The 16,898-nt window shown below is 33.0% G+C and overlaps 1 protein-coding gene across 1 annotated transcript; it reads left to right on the forward strand.

Moving 5' to 3' along the window:
- The first annotated feature begins 982 nt into the window (after positions 1 to 982).
- On the forward strand, positions 983 to 1,642 carry LOC137829228 (uncharacterized). Its single transcript, XM_068636026.1, has one exon. It carries the CDS (start codon positions 983 to 985, stop codon positions 1,640 to 1,642), a length of 660 nt encoding a protein of 219 aa, XP_068492127.1.
- Positions 1,643 to 16,898: the final 15,256 nt, after the last annotated feature.

A 16,898-nucleotide genomic window follows, 5' to 3' on the forward strand; every position in this document is an offset into this window, starting at 1 on the left:
ATGATCTTGGATGCTTGAGCATGAGGTACAATGATGACTGTTGATGCAAATCAAGCTACAAGAATCATTGATGCCTTAACCTCAACAGATTACCAAGTTCAACACGACATATATACACTGCAAAAGAAAGGGATGTTGGATCTTAGTACTTCAGATGCAATTTTAGCACAGAATAAAATTTTGACTCAGCAAATTGAGGCATTAACCAAACAAATGTCAAAACTGCCTCAACAATTAATGTAGTAAATTCTCCTTCAATTTAGAATCAAGCTTTGAAGTGTGATTTTTGTGGGGGAGATCATCTTAATGGTCAATGCTCTTACCAAAATCCATCAGAGGAAGAAGTTCAGTATATGAATAATCAAGGAAGGCAATGTGGCTTTTCATCTAACTATCCAAATAACATGGCTCAAGGATGGAGGAATAATCCAAATCAAGGATTTGGGTGGAAGCAAGAGGCTGGATCATCTAACAGACAAGCTCCTTATCAGTAGCAACCACATTATCCTTCCGTTCATGAGAGAACATCCAAATTGGATGATACTTTTGAGAAGTTCATGCAAGCCTCTCTATCCAATCAGAAAAATACTGAAGCATCAATAAGAAATTTAGAGACACAGGTGGGGCAATTGGCTAAATAGTTAGCTGATAATCAAGGAAGTCACTTTTCAGCGAATACACAAACGAATCCCAAGGAGCATTGCAAATCTATCACCACCAGAAGTGGGAAAGTTATAGGGAAAGGAATTGGAGATAATTTAGTTGTGGAGGAGGAGGTTTTAAGTGAGAAAGAGAATGAAAAAGAACAGATTAAGTGTGAGAGAGGAGAAAGAAGGAATAAGGAAGATATTGTAGATATTGGAGAGAAAAAAAAGAAAAAAAGAAAAAAGTTGAAAAATAAGAGAGGAGTGTTCCTATAAAAGATGTACCTTATCCACATGCTCTTACAAAGAAATGCAAGGAAAAACAATTTGCAAGATTTATGGATATTTTCAAAAGATTGCAAATTAACATTCCGTTTACTGAAGCTTTAGAGCATATGCCTACATATGCTAAATTCATGAAGGAATTATTGACAAAGAAAAGAAAGTTCAATGAACAAGAAATAGTTGAATTGGAAGCTGGATGCAATGCTATAATTCAAAAAATCATTACCACAGAAATCCAGAGATTTGGGAGTTTCACTTTGCTAGTTACCATAGGAAATCTCACTGTTGGAAAGGCATTATTGGATCTTGGAGCTAGTATTAATTTGATGTCTTTATCAATGTTGAAGAAAATTGTAGATGTAGAAGTGAGACCAACAAGAATGACTTTGCAGTTGGCGGATAGATCAATCAAATATCCACATGGAATAGTTGAAGATTTGTTGGTAAAGGTGGATAAATTTCTCTTCCCAGTAGATTTTGTTGTTATGGATATTGAAGAAGATGTTGAAGTACCTTTGATATTGGGAAGACCATTTATGAAAACTACCAAAGTTATAATTAATGTAGACAAAGGAAGATTGAAAGTTTGTGTTCAAGATGAAGAAGTAAGCTTTAATGTTTTTGAAGCAATGAAATATTCAAGTGATCAGAAAGAGTGTTTCAGAATGGATGTGATTGCTGCTGAACCTTTAATGACGTTAATCAGGCGTTAAGCTATATGACGTTAAACGAGCGCTTGCTAGGAGACAACCCAGTGTTTTGTTTTGAAGTGTGTCTTTAATTTTTGTTTTGATTTAGTAGTAATGGAGGTTTTTTTTTTTAAGTGTTTTTTTTTTTGTTTTAATATTTGATGTCTTTAAAACCAGTTTGATATGTGAAATGGTCATGTAGGTTTGAAATGTTAGGTGAAATGAATGGATGGAAGAAAGCTTTAAAAAGTTTGAAACTTTTGGCAAAGACAAAATGAAAATTTTCAAGAAAATTTCATTGCAGGGTAATTTTAGCTTAAGCTAGAACTTTTAGCCTAAGCTAGATATGTAGAAAAAGAAAGAAATTTTGTTCTGTAACTTTAGCTTGAGCTAAATTGAACTAGCCTGAGCTAAACAACTCTGTTGCTCTCTGCCAAATTCTAGCCTGAGCTAAAATGAGCTAGCCTGAGCTAAAAAACTCTGTTGCTCTCAGCCAAAATTTAGCTTGAGCTAAAAAGGCCTTACTTGAGCTAAACAAATTTGTTGCTCTCGGCCAAGTTTTAGCCTGAGCTAAACTGATCTAGTTTGAGCTAAACAGTTGCTCTCGGCCAAAATTTGTTGCTCTATGCCAAACTTTAGCCTGAGCTAAAAAGATCTAGCCTAAGCTAGTGAGATTTTTCTAAAAAAAATAAAAAAATTCCAGCATTTTAAAATCACATTTGAAAACCCTGCACCCTAACTCATTTTCAATCAAGCGTTCCCAGTTTTAAAAATTCCATCCCAAAGCTTTCATACTCATTCAAACATTTCATCTACATTTCCATTATCAAGGTAAATGCTTTATGTATAAATTTATCATCTCCATAGCCATCATTGTTGCCATTTCCATTCAAGCATGTTGCCTTCTCCATTCATTTTAAGATTTGATTGCTAAAGTACTATAAACTCAAAGATTCAAACCAAGTTCAAAATGATGATGTTGGCACAGAGCGGAACAAAGTCATAAGAGGAGATTGATACTTCTCATGCACAATGAACAGAAAACTGGTTTTATCTTTTTGTTTAACTTTAATTTCAGTATTAATTTAGTTTAAGTAGTTTAGTTTAGTAAGTTGACTTTAGCAGTTTAGTTTAATATTTCTTACTTTAGCTTTTATTGATGGCAAACTTAAGTTAGTATAGTGGCTGATGTTTGCATATTTTGTGAAATCTTGTATATAGATAGATGATGGTATAATTTTTTGGAAAAAGAAATCAAACCATAGTTCTAAATTAGAACAACCAAATGGATTGATCAAGGACTTAATTTGAAAAATAATTTGTGGCTGAAACCATCACTCAAATTGAGAAAGGATAGTAATGTGTAAAAGTTGGAACAAGGTAAACGGTTGAAAGCAATGACTGAGAACAAATGAGGAATTAAAATTAGCCAACCAAGTGAGAGTGTGAAACCTTTAAACAGTTTGAGAGACTTTCACTAGTGAAGAGTTAATTGAGGTTGCCTAATTTTCTAGTCAATTGCATCACAAAACCAAACATGGAGATGATTGAGGCATGTTTAATAGAGTTGGAGGTGAGAAAACTGAGATCCAAACAGCTAACCTTTGCAATATATGATGAAATGTGTAGAAAAATAACCCTTTTTGAGCTGAAATTTGTTTTATTGCACCCTAGCTTATGATATACATATATTGTCCTACCTTGTGGTATGCTAACAAAAGGAGAGCATAGGTACAATTCAAATTTCTATAATTAAAAGAATTGGGTTTGGTGTGGCTGCTGGGATATTGAGAATGAAAAAAAAGGGGGATTACAAAATAATCCACATTCTCATTCTCTTTTCTAAAAAAAAAGAAGAAGAAAAAATAAAAGAAAAGGGGATTACAAGAATAAAAAGGGAAGTAATGTGGATGAATCTTGTGGAAGGGATAATGAATAACACAATTAGAAATTGAATTGCAAATATGCTAATCTTTTGTTAAGTGTGCATTTTTTATCCTGGAAAAACCAAATTTTCTTTGTAACCCAACCTCATTACAACCTGAAAAAGACCTCAAGATCTATGTTTGTGAAATCGTTTGTAATCAACTGGAAATGAAGGGCAACCTTAAATTAGCTTGGAAATTAGTGAAAAGAGAGGGAAAACACTCACCAGTGAGGAATGAAGAGAGAAATTCCTTAGTTTGATTCTCAGTGAAGAGTAACAATTGTTTACCTTGGAAATTGAGTACATTCTTATCCTGTCTTGGTTTGAATTAATTGGAAACACCATAATTTTTTGTTTAATTATCTTGTGCTCTTTTCATGAAGTTGTTCTGATATTGAACTATAGATTTGATTTCTAAGGATTTTGGAGAAGAATGAACTCATATCTTTTGGGATTCAATTACTTTGCTTGAGGACACGCAAGATTCTAGGTTAGGGGGAAATTGATAAGTGTCAATGTGTAGTTTTTATGATTGAGAAAATTGAACACTTTGGAACTTAATTGTTGCTTAATGTAAGAAAATTACCCTAATCTGAGAATTATTGAATCCGATTATATATTTTGAACCAAGAAACAAATGAAGAAATTTAATCTCAATTTTTGTGTAAATTGCAAATGAATATGAAGCATTGCAAGAAAGAAAGCAAAAACTTAATTGGATCACAAGAAGATTTAGCTCAAGCTAGAAAATTGAGCTAAAGCCAAAAGATTTTGCTCAAGCTAGAGGATTTAGCTCAAGCTAAAACTGTCCAAAGTTGATTAAAGGTGCAGTACTGATCTAGCCCAACCTAGAATTGCTAGCTCAAGCAAAAAATGGACTAAAAGATCTAGCTTAAGCTAAATTGGCTAGCTTGAGCTAAAGTTCATTATATAAATTTTGAAACACAACTCAAAAGGAGGCGGTGGAGAAAGATTGGATTTTTATAGAGAGAGATTAGTGAGAGAAGAAGAAGAGACCTCTATTCTAGGAGAAGAAGAGAATTTGCCCAGATCAGCTCTTCTTATGCAGTCCAGATCAAGAGTGAAGATTGGAGGAGTTGTCATGAGTGGCTAAGTGCTTTCTAACTTGGGATTGAATGTAATCTACTATGTTCAAATGTATTGCTTGATTCTATCTGATCAATGAGTCCTGATTTTGATCCTTAAATTTAACTGGAAAGTACTTTTAAGGATTTGAAATAGACGAAAATACTTGATAACTAGTAATGCTAGGAATAGATTTCAGGTTATTGATTGCATCAAAATTATGTTCCTAAAGCTGGATGATTTGTTAAATATCTGAGGAATCAGTGCTTGAGAAATTATCTTATGAATTCATCTATGAGGAATCAAGGTGAATGACTTTAAATTAAGCATAAAGAATAAGTAGTTTTGAGTATTATATATTGTATTATTAAAAAATACAGATGATTGAGATAGACACAATTCAATCCCAAGTATCTTTCTCTATATTTGATAAGTTAGTTTTGGTTTTGGTTGTATCAAACCCTAAATTTCTTAGTTACTTGTGAAATCTTTAATTTGGTTATGAACATGTTCTCAAAATTATTTTCTATACTTAACGAGTTTTATAACAGAACATTTTAATTAGAATTGTTCCGTGTGGGTTCGACATTCGTACTTTAAAGAGTATTATATTACAGTTGATTCGGTACAATTGCCGAGAAAAATCAACATCAAACAATCTTATTACTCATACCTCATAAGATCTCGTCAGATAGTCTCAAAAGGCATAACAGGCTTAGATGAAATCAAAGTAGTGAATGCTTAATGCTTCATAATCTCATCAGACAGTCACTAAAGCATGTTCAAGATAGACGATGATTTCGTCTTCTACTCACCAAACAGTCTGCTATATCAGGGAATGTCTGTATTTAAATATTACATTCTTGAAATGTTTTATGACACTCCTCATATATATTTTTTAATCTTATATGACATTATTAAATCATATAAAACAATTTTTTTTCAAATAAGATAAATGATTAAATGATTTTGGAAAGTTTTCATATTTGAGAATGTAACATAGTGCATACGGAATAACTCAAATATTATATGCTTCAGTGATTTGTGAATGAAAACACTTTCCATATCGATTATAAATAATTTCAAATACAATTGTGTATTTACGATTAAATTTAAAGTTATATTGGAAAGTTTTCAAATGAACAATTCTTTAACTAGAAAGTTTTTGAAAAAGAGAGCACCTACATTTTTCTTATTAAAGATTTTTTTCAAAATATATTTTGTGGAAAAATATCCTAATTAAAATGTGGTTATATTTCAACATTCAAATTTTATATTAACTTCGAAATAATTTGAAAATACATTTACAATAAAATAACTAAGAATAAAAGGTCTCGATTCAAAGATATTATAGGATATTATTTCAGTGATACCCATGATTTATTATGTTGATTATAATGTTCACTAATATTGATATTATTCCCAGAAATTATCAAAGGATCATAAAGACGCATATGAAGCTGATAGCCAAAGTTTTTATATCAAACACCTAACGAGAAATTGATGAACAAAAAGCTACAATGTCTATATATGAGGAATATAAAGAAATAATTTGAAATATCTCACACGTCAAAGGCGTGCAAAGATAAAATAGAGCAAAAGTTTCTATATTGAGTGTCTAACGACTATATTGAAGAATGAAGAACTCAAAGTTAAAACGATCATATTCTAAACACTATATAAAAACCTTGAAGATGAAGAGAATAATCGACAAATGTACATAAATTGAAAAGAAAAACGTCAATTGTGAAGTGATATTCAGTTGTGTGATCATAATAGTGTTATATATTTACATCTGCTAGCGAGATTGGATTATGTGCTTAACCTCTGTAAATTATTCACACTATGAAGTATACCCTTATAGCTTTTATTGTTCTTTCAGTAGAGAGGTTTCTTATATTGTTAAGAGGTATTGATCATAGTGGGAGATTAGGACTAATCGTCTGGAAAGGTAGAAAATACTTGGTGTACCTAAATAGGTAGATAATACTTGGTGTACCTAAATAGGTAGATAATACTTGGTGACCTGAAGAGGTGTAAGAATACTTGTGTACTTGGAAATGTGGAGAACAATTAGTGAAAGGATTTTCAGAAGATTGCTTGAGGGGACTGAATGTGGCCCTTGTTGGTGGGTGAACTAGTGTAAATCTATGTTCATTTCTCTTTACTCTTATTTAAATGCTGTTTTAATTGTTGATACTCCACGAATTGAGTTTGGACTCTATTTAATCCCCCTTTCTTGAGCCAATTGAACATTCACCCAAGACATTCATAGACTATCAACACCCTATGTCTTTCCAGTCCCCATTGCAGGGGGTTCTGTCAACATACTGTTGAAGATAGATGAAGATTTTTCACAACATGTCAAAGAGTGTGTTTGCTTTAGAAAATCGCTTTGAAGCTTGTGGTTATGTTATTCATGGTCTATGTTAGGTTAGAGGTTGTTTAAATCTTCCTTTTACATTGTGATCTATCTCTTATTTCATAATCAAGACGATGAGTCCAAGCACAAGGATTGTTTACAAAGTTTTATCAAAAGCTGTTTTATTTTTTTCAAAACTAGTTTACTACAAAAAAAATAAATCTGTTGTTTTATAAAACAATAGATTCTTTTTGTATTGGTGCAAATATGATAAACCTTTTTCAAAATTATGTTTTGGGACCAAAATCAGTTGAGCTCTTTGTTATCGTTATAAACTGATCTGAAAGTGTTTATGTAACCACCAACTATATTTAAAAAAAATGTTTATTTAGACTTCAATATGTTATTTTTATAACAACTTTTAACTATTTTTTGAAAAACCTTTTTAATCTGAAAGCTATAAAAGGAGAAGTCTATTTCATTTCATAAGGGACTTAGAAATCACATTTTCAAACACAGTTTAAAGTGCTTTCAGTGAAAGTTTGGAATTTTTTTTGTTTTTTGAAACTTTTCTCAAAAACCTCAAGTGTACTTGTGCTAGCAACTCTTGGTTTGAGATTCCAGGTTCTGTCACAGTGGTGCTGCAGAAAGTCAGTTTTGTTTTGGTTTCTTACATCTGCAAATCAGGTGTTTTCATTCCTATAACTTTATTTTGTAAGGGTGTTTGTAATTGCACTTCTTGATAGGGTTTCTAGGAGTGTGGGTGCTACTAGAATAGTATTTTTTCAGCATTGTGTTCTTTGTTCTTGGAGGGTTCAAGAACCAAGAATGTTGTGTAAAAAATTGATTTGTTTTAGTGGAATTCACCTTGGGGTAAGGTGAAATTGGATGTAGCTCTTGTTGAGTGGACCAGTAAAAAAAATGTGTGTGCTTCTCTCTCTTTAATCTCTGCAAGCAATTCTGGAAAATCTGATATATTGCAATAAAATAAATCTGTTGAATTAAAATTGAATCTATTGTTTTTGGGTTGACTCATACTTTGTTCTTCAAGATTCTGGAAGGATTCTTGTTTACTTGTATATAACTGAATCTGCATGTATTGGCTAGATGAAACAAGTTATAAGGGCTTCTAAATAATTTTGTTCAGGATTCTTTTTCTTTCCAAAACTGGTTTCAAAATATTTGAAGTTGAATCTTGATTTAGAATCTTTCTCAACTAATCTTGTTGGTGCAGTTGATTAATCTGCTTGTTGTTTGATTAAATCCATTGATTCTAAAATCAATCTATTTAAGTTTCTAGAAGTGCCTGTGTAATAAAAAAAATTAAATCTCTTTTTCTTTGAATCAATCTGTTCTTTTTGTCAGGATTTCTGAAAAACAGTATTCTTTGCGAAAATTTTATAAGCTCAGTTCACCCCCCTCTTGAACTTAGACACTAATAAACCCAACACATATAACATCTTTCCAAGTCATTTACATGCTATTTTCGATCAACCAAATATGTTCAAAACTTCCACATTCACCCCTCCATTTTCCATTTTTCCTCATCCATGCATTATTATCGTCTGATAATGCTCTCACAAGGCCAGAATGGTCAAGGTCAAAATGATGATGACGACAACAAAGATACAATTCCATCACCTCCTCCCTCATCGACAATGCATAATGAGGAAAGAAGACTGAGAAAAGAAAGAAGAAGAACTTCTTGTGGGACTTCATCTCATAAATAAATCATTCTCCTCTTATAATAATATTGAAGTTCAACTTCCATTCCAATTTTAATTCATAACTTTCTCTTATTTTGCATCAAAATTATAAATTCCATATTTTTGTACCATTATACAAAATAAAGGAACCAAAACAAATTCAATTAATTTCCATACATTTAATAATTTTCAATTTCTTAAAAATTAACTTCACCTAATATATTATTACTAAATCCATTTATTTTTCCCTCCCCTTATAATCATCATTTTTTACAATCAATTTTTTACTCATTTTAAACACACATACAATAAAAAAAGTACATAAATACTATCCTTCATCTTTCTTTTAACACACACAATAATTCTATTCAATTCAATTAACTGTTAATAATAAAATTCAATTCCATATTAATAAAAAATTATAGTTTTCTCATAAAAAATCAATTAACATATTAACAATTTTTTTTTATATGGACCAAAGTGTTGGGTTTAATAGTGCCAAGGTTCAAGAGGGGGGGGGGGGGGGGTGAATTGACCTTTTAAAACTTCTTCGCAGAAACAATGTTTAACCCAGTTTTAGAGAAAATAAATCGATTTATGTGAAAATGAACAGATTTATTTCAGCACTGTTTTTCTGTTTGAAACGCTTTTAATACAGCAAAGCTAATCACAAGACTATGCAGTGAGGATTTCCAGCAGCACACACACAGATATCAGATTTGAAAAACAGTGAAACACAAAAACAGCAAGCTTCAATTTCAAGCAAGTGATTAAGGTTCAATTGATAACATGCTAGTTAATTGAGTGACCTTTGCAAACAAGCTGTTCCAGTGACTTTTAACAGACTATGAGTGTTCTTCTTGATGTCAAGAAATTTTCCAGAAATTAAGAACAATGAATCACAAAACAGCAAGCTTCAACTTTAAGCAATTTGTTTAAGGTTCAATTAATAGCATTGACAGTTTCTTGAACAGCCTATCACAGTCAATCTGTTCCAATGGTTTTAGCAGATTATGTATGTTCTTATCAGATTCAAACGCCTTTTTCAGAAATCAAGAACAGTATGCACAGTGCCCAGAAAGAACAGATTTATTTTCAATTGAACAGATTCATTTCTTTGCTGTTTTATCAATTATGCAGAAACGAAATTGCAGAGAGAGAGAGAGAATGAACACAAACAATTATACTGGTTCACTCAACCTGAGCTACATCCAGTCTTCACCAACAACAGGTGGAATTCACTAACACACAGTACAATCAAGTACACTTCCCACTGTTCTTGAAACCTACAAGAACTTAGGTACTCTTGCTGAAAAAAACCTATTTCAGCATACACACACACCCACTCTTGAAGAACACCTATCAAGAAGAGGGTTCAACCAAACTATTACAAGAAAGAGATGTGAAACGACTACACCTGATTGAGGGTACACAGATCTGCCATAAACCAGTAGGCAAGATTGCTAGAACAGTAGCTGCACCTCACACCAAGCTTTTGGAACCAAACCAAGAACAAGCACTTTGTGATTTTTGAAATCTTTGAAGAACAAATGCTAATCCTTGAAAACACTTAACTCTCTGCTGTCAAAACTTGTTTTTTGCAAATGTATGAACTGTTTTAATTGTTGTTAAACTCAGAAAACAAGTTTGCATTTTATAGAAAGCCAGCTTATAACAGAATTTTGAAAAACAGTTAAAGCTGTTATAAAATGAACAGATTGAAAATAAAATAAATTGATTTATTTTCAAAAGCAGTTAGAGAATCTGTTAAGTGAGGAGACTTAGTCAACCATTCTGGTGCTGAGATAAAACTGAAAAACGTTTAAGCTTGACATGGCACCAGAGGCAAAAAGAATCTATTCATTTACAGATGAACAGATTTATTTTTCAAAACGAAAACAGAGAAAGTTTAACTATTTGAAACTCAGTCGTTTTGAAAAGAAGAAGACTTAGTCAAAATACCTGATGCACAAAATCAAATTTTTACAAGACTTTAGCCAAGGCATCAGTGAAGAAAATGAATCTGTTTATTTAGAAAAGAACAGATTTATTTTTATGCAGTAAACGTTTTTTGTGTAAAACATGTGAAAAACAGTTTAAGAAAACTTATGCTTGTTCTTATCACATGGTCAGTGGTTATGAGGTGAGTTACTCAGCAAAAAGCTACTTTTAGACAACCTCTAAGCACTAACTAAGACATACTTAAAGCAAAGCAAAATTACATGAAAAGCACATACAAGTCTTCATCAAACACTACATATAAGTCTTCATCAAACACAATCTTGAAGGGGCAGCAACCATCTTCAACACAAAGATCATGTCAAAGAACCATGACTTTAGTGTAATTCAAATACATTTGAAGTTGTATAAAGCTTATGAAGTAATTTAATGTATGTACAATTTTAGTTCAAACCTCAACAACCAAAGTCGTTAATGATAAACATGACTTCAATTATAACATGTTAAAAGAAATTTCTTTACAAAGTTTAGAGTTAGCACGACTTCATTATGGACACTAAAGTCGTGTAATTTATACACGACTTCACCTTCATCTTATTAAAATTGTCTAAGTTTGAAACAATTTCAGCATAATAAAATCGTATCAGCTTAGCACAACTTACTCTCATACGTAATTAAAAAAAATATTTTTTCATTTTGGTAATATTGACAATAATTGTACCTGTCTAGTTTTTGTTTCAAGAAGATAACTGCACCTTTTTCTTTTCACTCCTGCACATAAGGGACAATTAAAAAAATACATTAAACTTTTTATTCATAATTTAAAACCAAGGAGTTTCTAAACCACTTCACTACATCACTTAACCTTTAAATTTAAATATAAATCATTAGGATTACGAGATAAGTTACTACTAAGCATTCAATAGTTTAATTAATATTAATATATGATTATAAGATTAAAATTTACTGCTCAGTAAAAAAATTCATATAACATGAACCACATCAACTGAAATTATGAGGATGTGACACAATCAGATCTCAGTCATATAATTTAAGTAGATAATTAAAGTTAAATGAATTAAAATAATTTTAATGTAATGAATCATTGAGATTAACTCTTACGTTAACCTAATGTCTCCCCTCTCTTGTGTTTCTCTTTCCCCCTCCAGTTTTCTTACCAACTTGTATAAGAAGATGGATTAAGACTATAAGAAGATGAATTAAAAAGAACGTAAAAAAATATAAAAAAAAGGAACAAGAAACTCTTGAGATGTGCCAAACAACTTTCAGAAGGAATTTGACCTTGATTGATTATGTTGGTCCATGCACTGGGATGGATTAATTCAAGTGGACTAAAAGTTCATGGGCCCAATTTGTGAATCCATTTGTGTGAAATAGTTATTGAACTTGTGAATTAATTGATGGGAGAGTTGTTTGTGTATAATAATTACACTACAACACAAAATTATGAAATAAAATTTAAATTTAAAAAAAAAATTAGTTACTGTGATTAAATTAGAAATTAAAAAAAATTTGGTTTCTAAATTAGTTTTTATTATCGTTAAATAGTTTTTAAATTGGTATTTAATTTGCTACCAAAGTTTTAATTACTAATTTTTTTTAATTTCTAAAATATTCTCTAATTTAGTCACTATAACAATTAATTATTTTTTGTCTTTAAAATTGATTTTTATTTCATGATTTTCTTGTATTGCTAGTTTTAAATTCAAACTCTTAATATATATATTCAAAAAAGAAAAGTTTGGAAAAACTTATCTTCACACATCATAAATTACTCTTATATATATTTAAAAAAAATAAATTTAGAATAATTTTTTGTGTTTCAAAAATAAAAATTTTAAATTTTAAAATTAAAAAAATCAAAAATATTTTTTTTAAAATGTTAGAGTATAAAAAATACATTATGTAAAAGAAATTCTGGAAAATAAAATATGAAAATGTATTCTTTTGGAAAAGAAATTACAGAATCCAAACAAATGTTTCAACAATCAAAATTTGTAAACTTATACCGAAAAGAAATTTTAGAATATATTTTATCCAATTATTTAAAATAAAAAGACATTTTTTTCATTTCACATAAAAAAAAAATTGACTGAAATGGAAGTAAGACCTTAGTTGTAGTATCCACCCTAACTTAAGACCCCTTTTTCATATGATGATGAGGAAGTACGAGAAGGAAATTAAAAAGGGTTACCTATGATTGTAGTAACTCTAAATATAAGAGGTCTAGCGGAGTATTAAAGCAAGATATCTTAGATATAATATTGTTCGCGAATGTGCAAATTTTGTGAAATTGCTATAAACGAAAGCAAAATCTTTTTCAGATGCTAGATGTTTTTCTATGTGGGGGACAATAAAGTTGGCTTGATTCATAATGATGGGGTAAATGGTACGAAGATTCTTTTAACTATGTGGAATAAAGAAGCTTTTAGCTATGAGAGTCATGTGATGGGGAATGGTTATATAGCTACTTTTGGCCAGCATATGTCTACCAAGATAAAATGCGGTGTGGTTAATGTGTATGCTGAATACAATCTTAATGTCAAGACTATCTTATGGGAGACACTTTCTAATCTAAAACTAGTACATCAAGACCTGACTTGGTGCTTCTATGGCGATTTTAATGTGGTTAGAAGTGTAAATGAAAGGACAGATGCAAGAGAAAAGGGAGATCAGTTAAAGGACATTAGTGGTTTTAATGGCTTCATTGATAAAAATCTCTGGATGGAATTGTCAGTGGTGGGTAAGAAGTACACATGGTTCAAGTCAAATGGTTGCTAAAAGCAGGCTAGGTAGGGTGTTGGTTTATGAGGAGTGGCTACAAAAGTGGCCTATAAGCAAACAATATGTGCAACCGAGGGAGGTCTCAGATTACTTTGCTATAGTTGTGAAAACGCCTTGGTAAAGGATTGGGGACCTAAGCCTTTTAGAACTATTAATGTGTGGCTTCTGGAGAGGGGTTTTAAAGACCTTGTGAAAGATAAATGGATGTCATATATTGTTCAAGGGAATGGAATCTCTAAACTTAAAGATAAGCTTAAAATGCTCAAAGCAGACTTGAAAGTTTGGAACTTTGAAGTGTTTGGGTATTTAAACTCGAGCAAGGAAAGGATTTTGAAGGAACATGAGGATCTCGATTGTCAAGGCACAAATGGAGATTTAGAGGGAATTGCTAGGTCGAAAAGGATGGAACTAATTGGTATGTTGGAGATGACAGACAAAAAGATAGATTCTCTTATAAGTCAAAAGACTAGAGCAAAATGAATTAAGCATGGGGACTATTGTTCAAGGTACTTCCACTCTATGCTTAGATGGAGAAGACTTAGAAATGAAGTTAAAGGTGTTTTGGTCGGGGGCCTTTGGAGCGGGGAACCAGAGGTTGTTCGAAGAGAGGCAAAAAAGCCATTTGAAGAAAGATTCGTGGCAGCAAAAGACTTTGGGGTTCGACTTGGTGAGGTGGAGTTTAAATCCCTTTATGTGGAAGATAATATTATCCTTATTGTTAACTTTTTTGAGGATGAAATACGAGAAGTTGTTTGGCAATGCGAAGGGAATAAGAGCCCTGGACCAGATGGTTTTAATTTTAACTTTATCAAGGAAAGTTGGGATGTTATGAAAGGAGAGATTATAGAAGCGGTGAGGCACTTTTAGAACTCGGGTAATATACCAAAAGGGTGCAATGCATCATTTATAGCCTTAGTCCTTAAAGTGAGGGACCTTTTAAAGCTTGAGCAATATAGGCCAATATCCCTAGTGGGGGCACTTTACAAAATCATTTCAAAGGTTCTATCAAGTAGAGTCAAGTGCGTCTTACCCTCTGTTATTGATGAAAGTCAATCAACTTTTTTGAAGGACAGAGGGATGTTATACAATATTCTTATGGCAAATGAAATGGTGGAGGATATTAGGAGGTATGGGAGACGTGGGTTGTGCCTGCGTGAAGGTGGATTACGAGAAGGTGTATGACTCGATAAGGTGGGAATTCCTATATTATATGTTGCATAGGTTGGGCTTCCATAATAAATGGATTAATTGGGTTAAAGGATGTTTGAAATCTACTTCAGTATCTGTGTTGGTCAATGGTAGTCCTACGGAGGAATTTAGACCATCGAGAGGACTGAGGCAGGGTGACCTGCTAGCGCCTTTCCTCTTCACCGTGGTAGCTGAAGGCTTAGCGGGGTTAGTAAGACAAACTTTAAAGGTTAAATTTCTCCCAGGTTTGAAGATTGGGAGGAACAAGGTAGAGGTGTGTTTGCTACAGTTTGCGGATGACACCTTATTCATGTGCGAAGATTCTCTTTACAATGTGATCACCACCAAGGCTATCATAAGGGGATACGAGCTTGCCTCAGGGTTGAAGATCAACTTCCATAAGTCAAATCTAGTTGGCATAAATTTGGAGAGCTGGACCTTTGCGTGCTATGCTAAGACTTTAAATTATAACCTGATAAGGGCTCCCTTTATGTATCTGGGCTGGAAGTGGGAGGTAATCCAAGGAAGAGGCAGTTCTGGGAGCCAATCCTAGAAAAATTAAAAGTGAAGCTTAGTGCATGGATGGAGAGATTTATGTTTCTGGCAGGTAGAATATGTTTAATTAATTCAGTTTTTCCAGCGCTTCCCTTTTTTACCTATCCTTCTTCAAGGTTCTGGAATCAGTTTGCAAAAGCATTATCAGTATACAAAGGAGGTTTCTATGGGGTTGAGGGAAGGAGAATAGACTTATTTCGTGGGTGAGCTGGGAGAATTTGTGTAGACCTAAATAGGAGGACAATTTGGGGTTCAAAGATATTCGAAAGTTTAATGTTGCCCTGTTAGCTAAGTGGAAATGGCGTATCGTGAGTGAAAAGGAAGGAAAATGGAAAGATCTGTTGGTATCAAAATATGACATGGTAGCAGGCAACTTTAGGGTACATGTTAAATACCAATCCTGGTGGTGGAGGGACTTATCAAAGGTCTATTGTGAGAGAGGAGGAGTAGGATGGTTCCAAGAGGCTTTAAGATGGAAAATAGGATCAGGAGGTAAAGACAGATTTTGGGAGGATGGTTGGATTGACAACTGTAATCTCAAAACACTTTTTCCAATGGTGTTCTCCTTATCTTTGAACCAGGGTCTAAAAGTGGGAGAGGTAGAGGGTGGGAAAAGGCAGTATGGCATTGATGTCTTAGGTGGAGACGTGAAAGGTTCGAATGGGAATCTTTGTTGGAGGTTGATTTGTATTCATATATATCTAGTGCCTCTATTAATAGGGAGGTGAAGGATATTCAGGAGTGGGAAAGTGAGGATCCCGGGTCGTTCTCCATGAAGGCTGCGTATGACTTACTTGCAAATCACATCAGTGGGCAGCACAATGACTTATTCACATGTCTGTGGAAGGTCAAAGCTCTACCCAATGTGTTAACTATTCCTTGGAGGGTCCTGCTAGATAGAATCCCTACTAGAATGTGTCTAAGTAGGATAGGGGTTTTGGTTGACTATACTTTGTGTGGTACCTGCCAACCTAAGGATGAATCTAGTCAGCATTTGTTTCTAGAGTGCAAACATGCTCAAACCGCTTCGTCCTTGTGCTTCAAATGGATATGCATCCTCTGTGTCCAACATAATGATCTGAAACATCATTTTGAGAGTTTCAATCTAGTTCAGGTCATCAACTATCAAAACCTAGTCTAGAAAGGTACCTGGGCAGCAATAGTATGGAGTATCTGGGAACAAAGGAACAATGTTACTTTTAAGCAAGGTATAGTTGATGTCGAAGAGATCCTTCAGAAGACCCAACTCAAATCATGGTTGTGGCTAAAACACAAGGTACCCTCTTTTAATCATTCCTTTGCGGACTGGGTTTTGAATCCTCTCCCTTGCATTAGAAGCCTTAGGTAACATTATGAAAGGGGTGGTTAGGATTCTCGACCAAGTTAAAATGTGTAAAAGGTCCAGGATGTCATATTCTTTGCGTAAAGCTTTGATATTGTCAACGGGTGCAACAATTCTTGGAGTAGCAAGTAGAGGCGAAATCATGATGAGGGCCTGCAAAATTGTGGTTTAGCAGAATTGTGTTTAACATGTGGCAAGTCTGTTAGAAGCTTTGAGAGGATCAGATTTATAAGCTCATGCAACAAATTGTCTTCCTCATTAAGATCTTGTTCAGTGCAATTGTGAGCAGAGTGAAAGTGTAGCCCAATGTGTGGAGCTAGGGAAGGCCTTATGCAGTACTTGCTAGTTTT

Source organism: Phaseolus vulgaris, chromosome 7, assembly GCF_000499845.2.
Source record: "Phaseolus vulgaris cultivar G19833 chromosome 7, P. vulgaris v2.0, whole genome shotgun sequence".
Classification (NCBI taxonomy): domain Eukaryota; kingdom Viridiplantae; phylum Streptophyta; class Magnoliopsida; order Fabales; family Fabaceae; genus Phaseolus; species Phaseolus vulgaris.

Coding starts and splice junctions, on each gene's coding strand:
- LOC137829228 (XM_068636026.1), top strand. CDS start 983: ATGGATATTTTCAAAAGATTGCAAATTAACATTCCGTTTACTGAAGCT.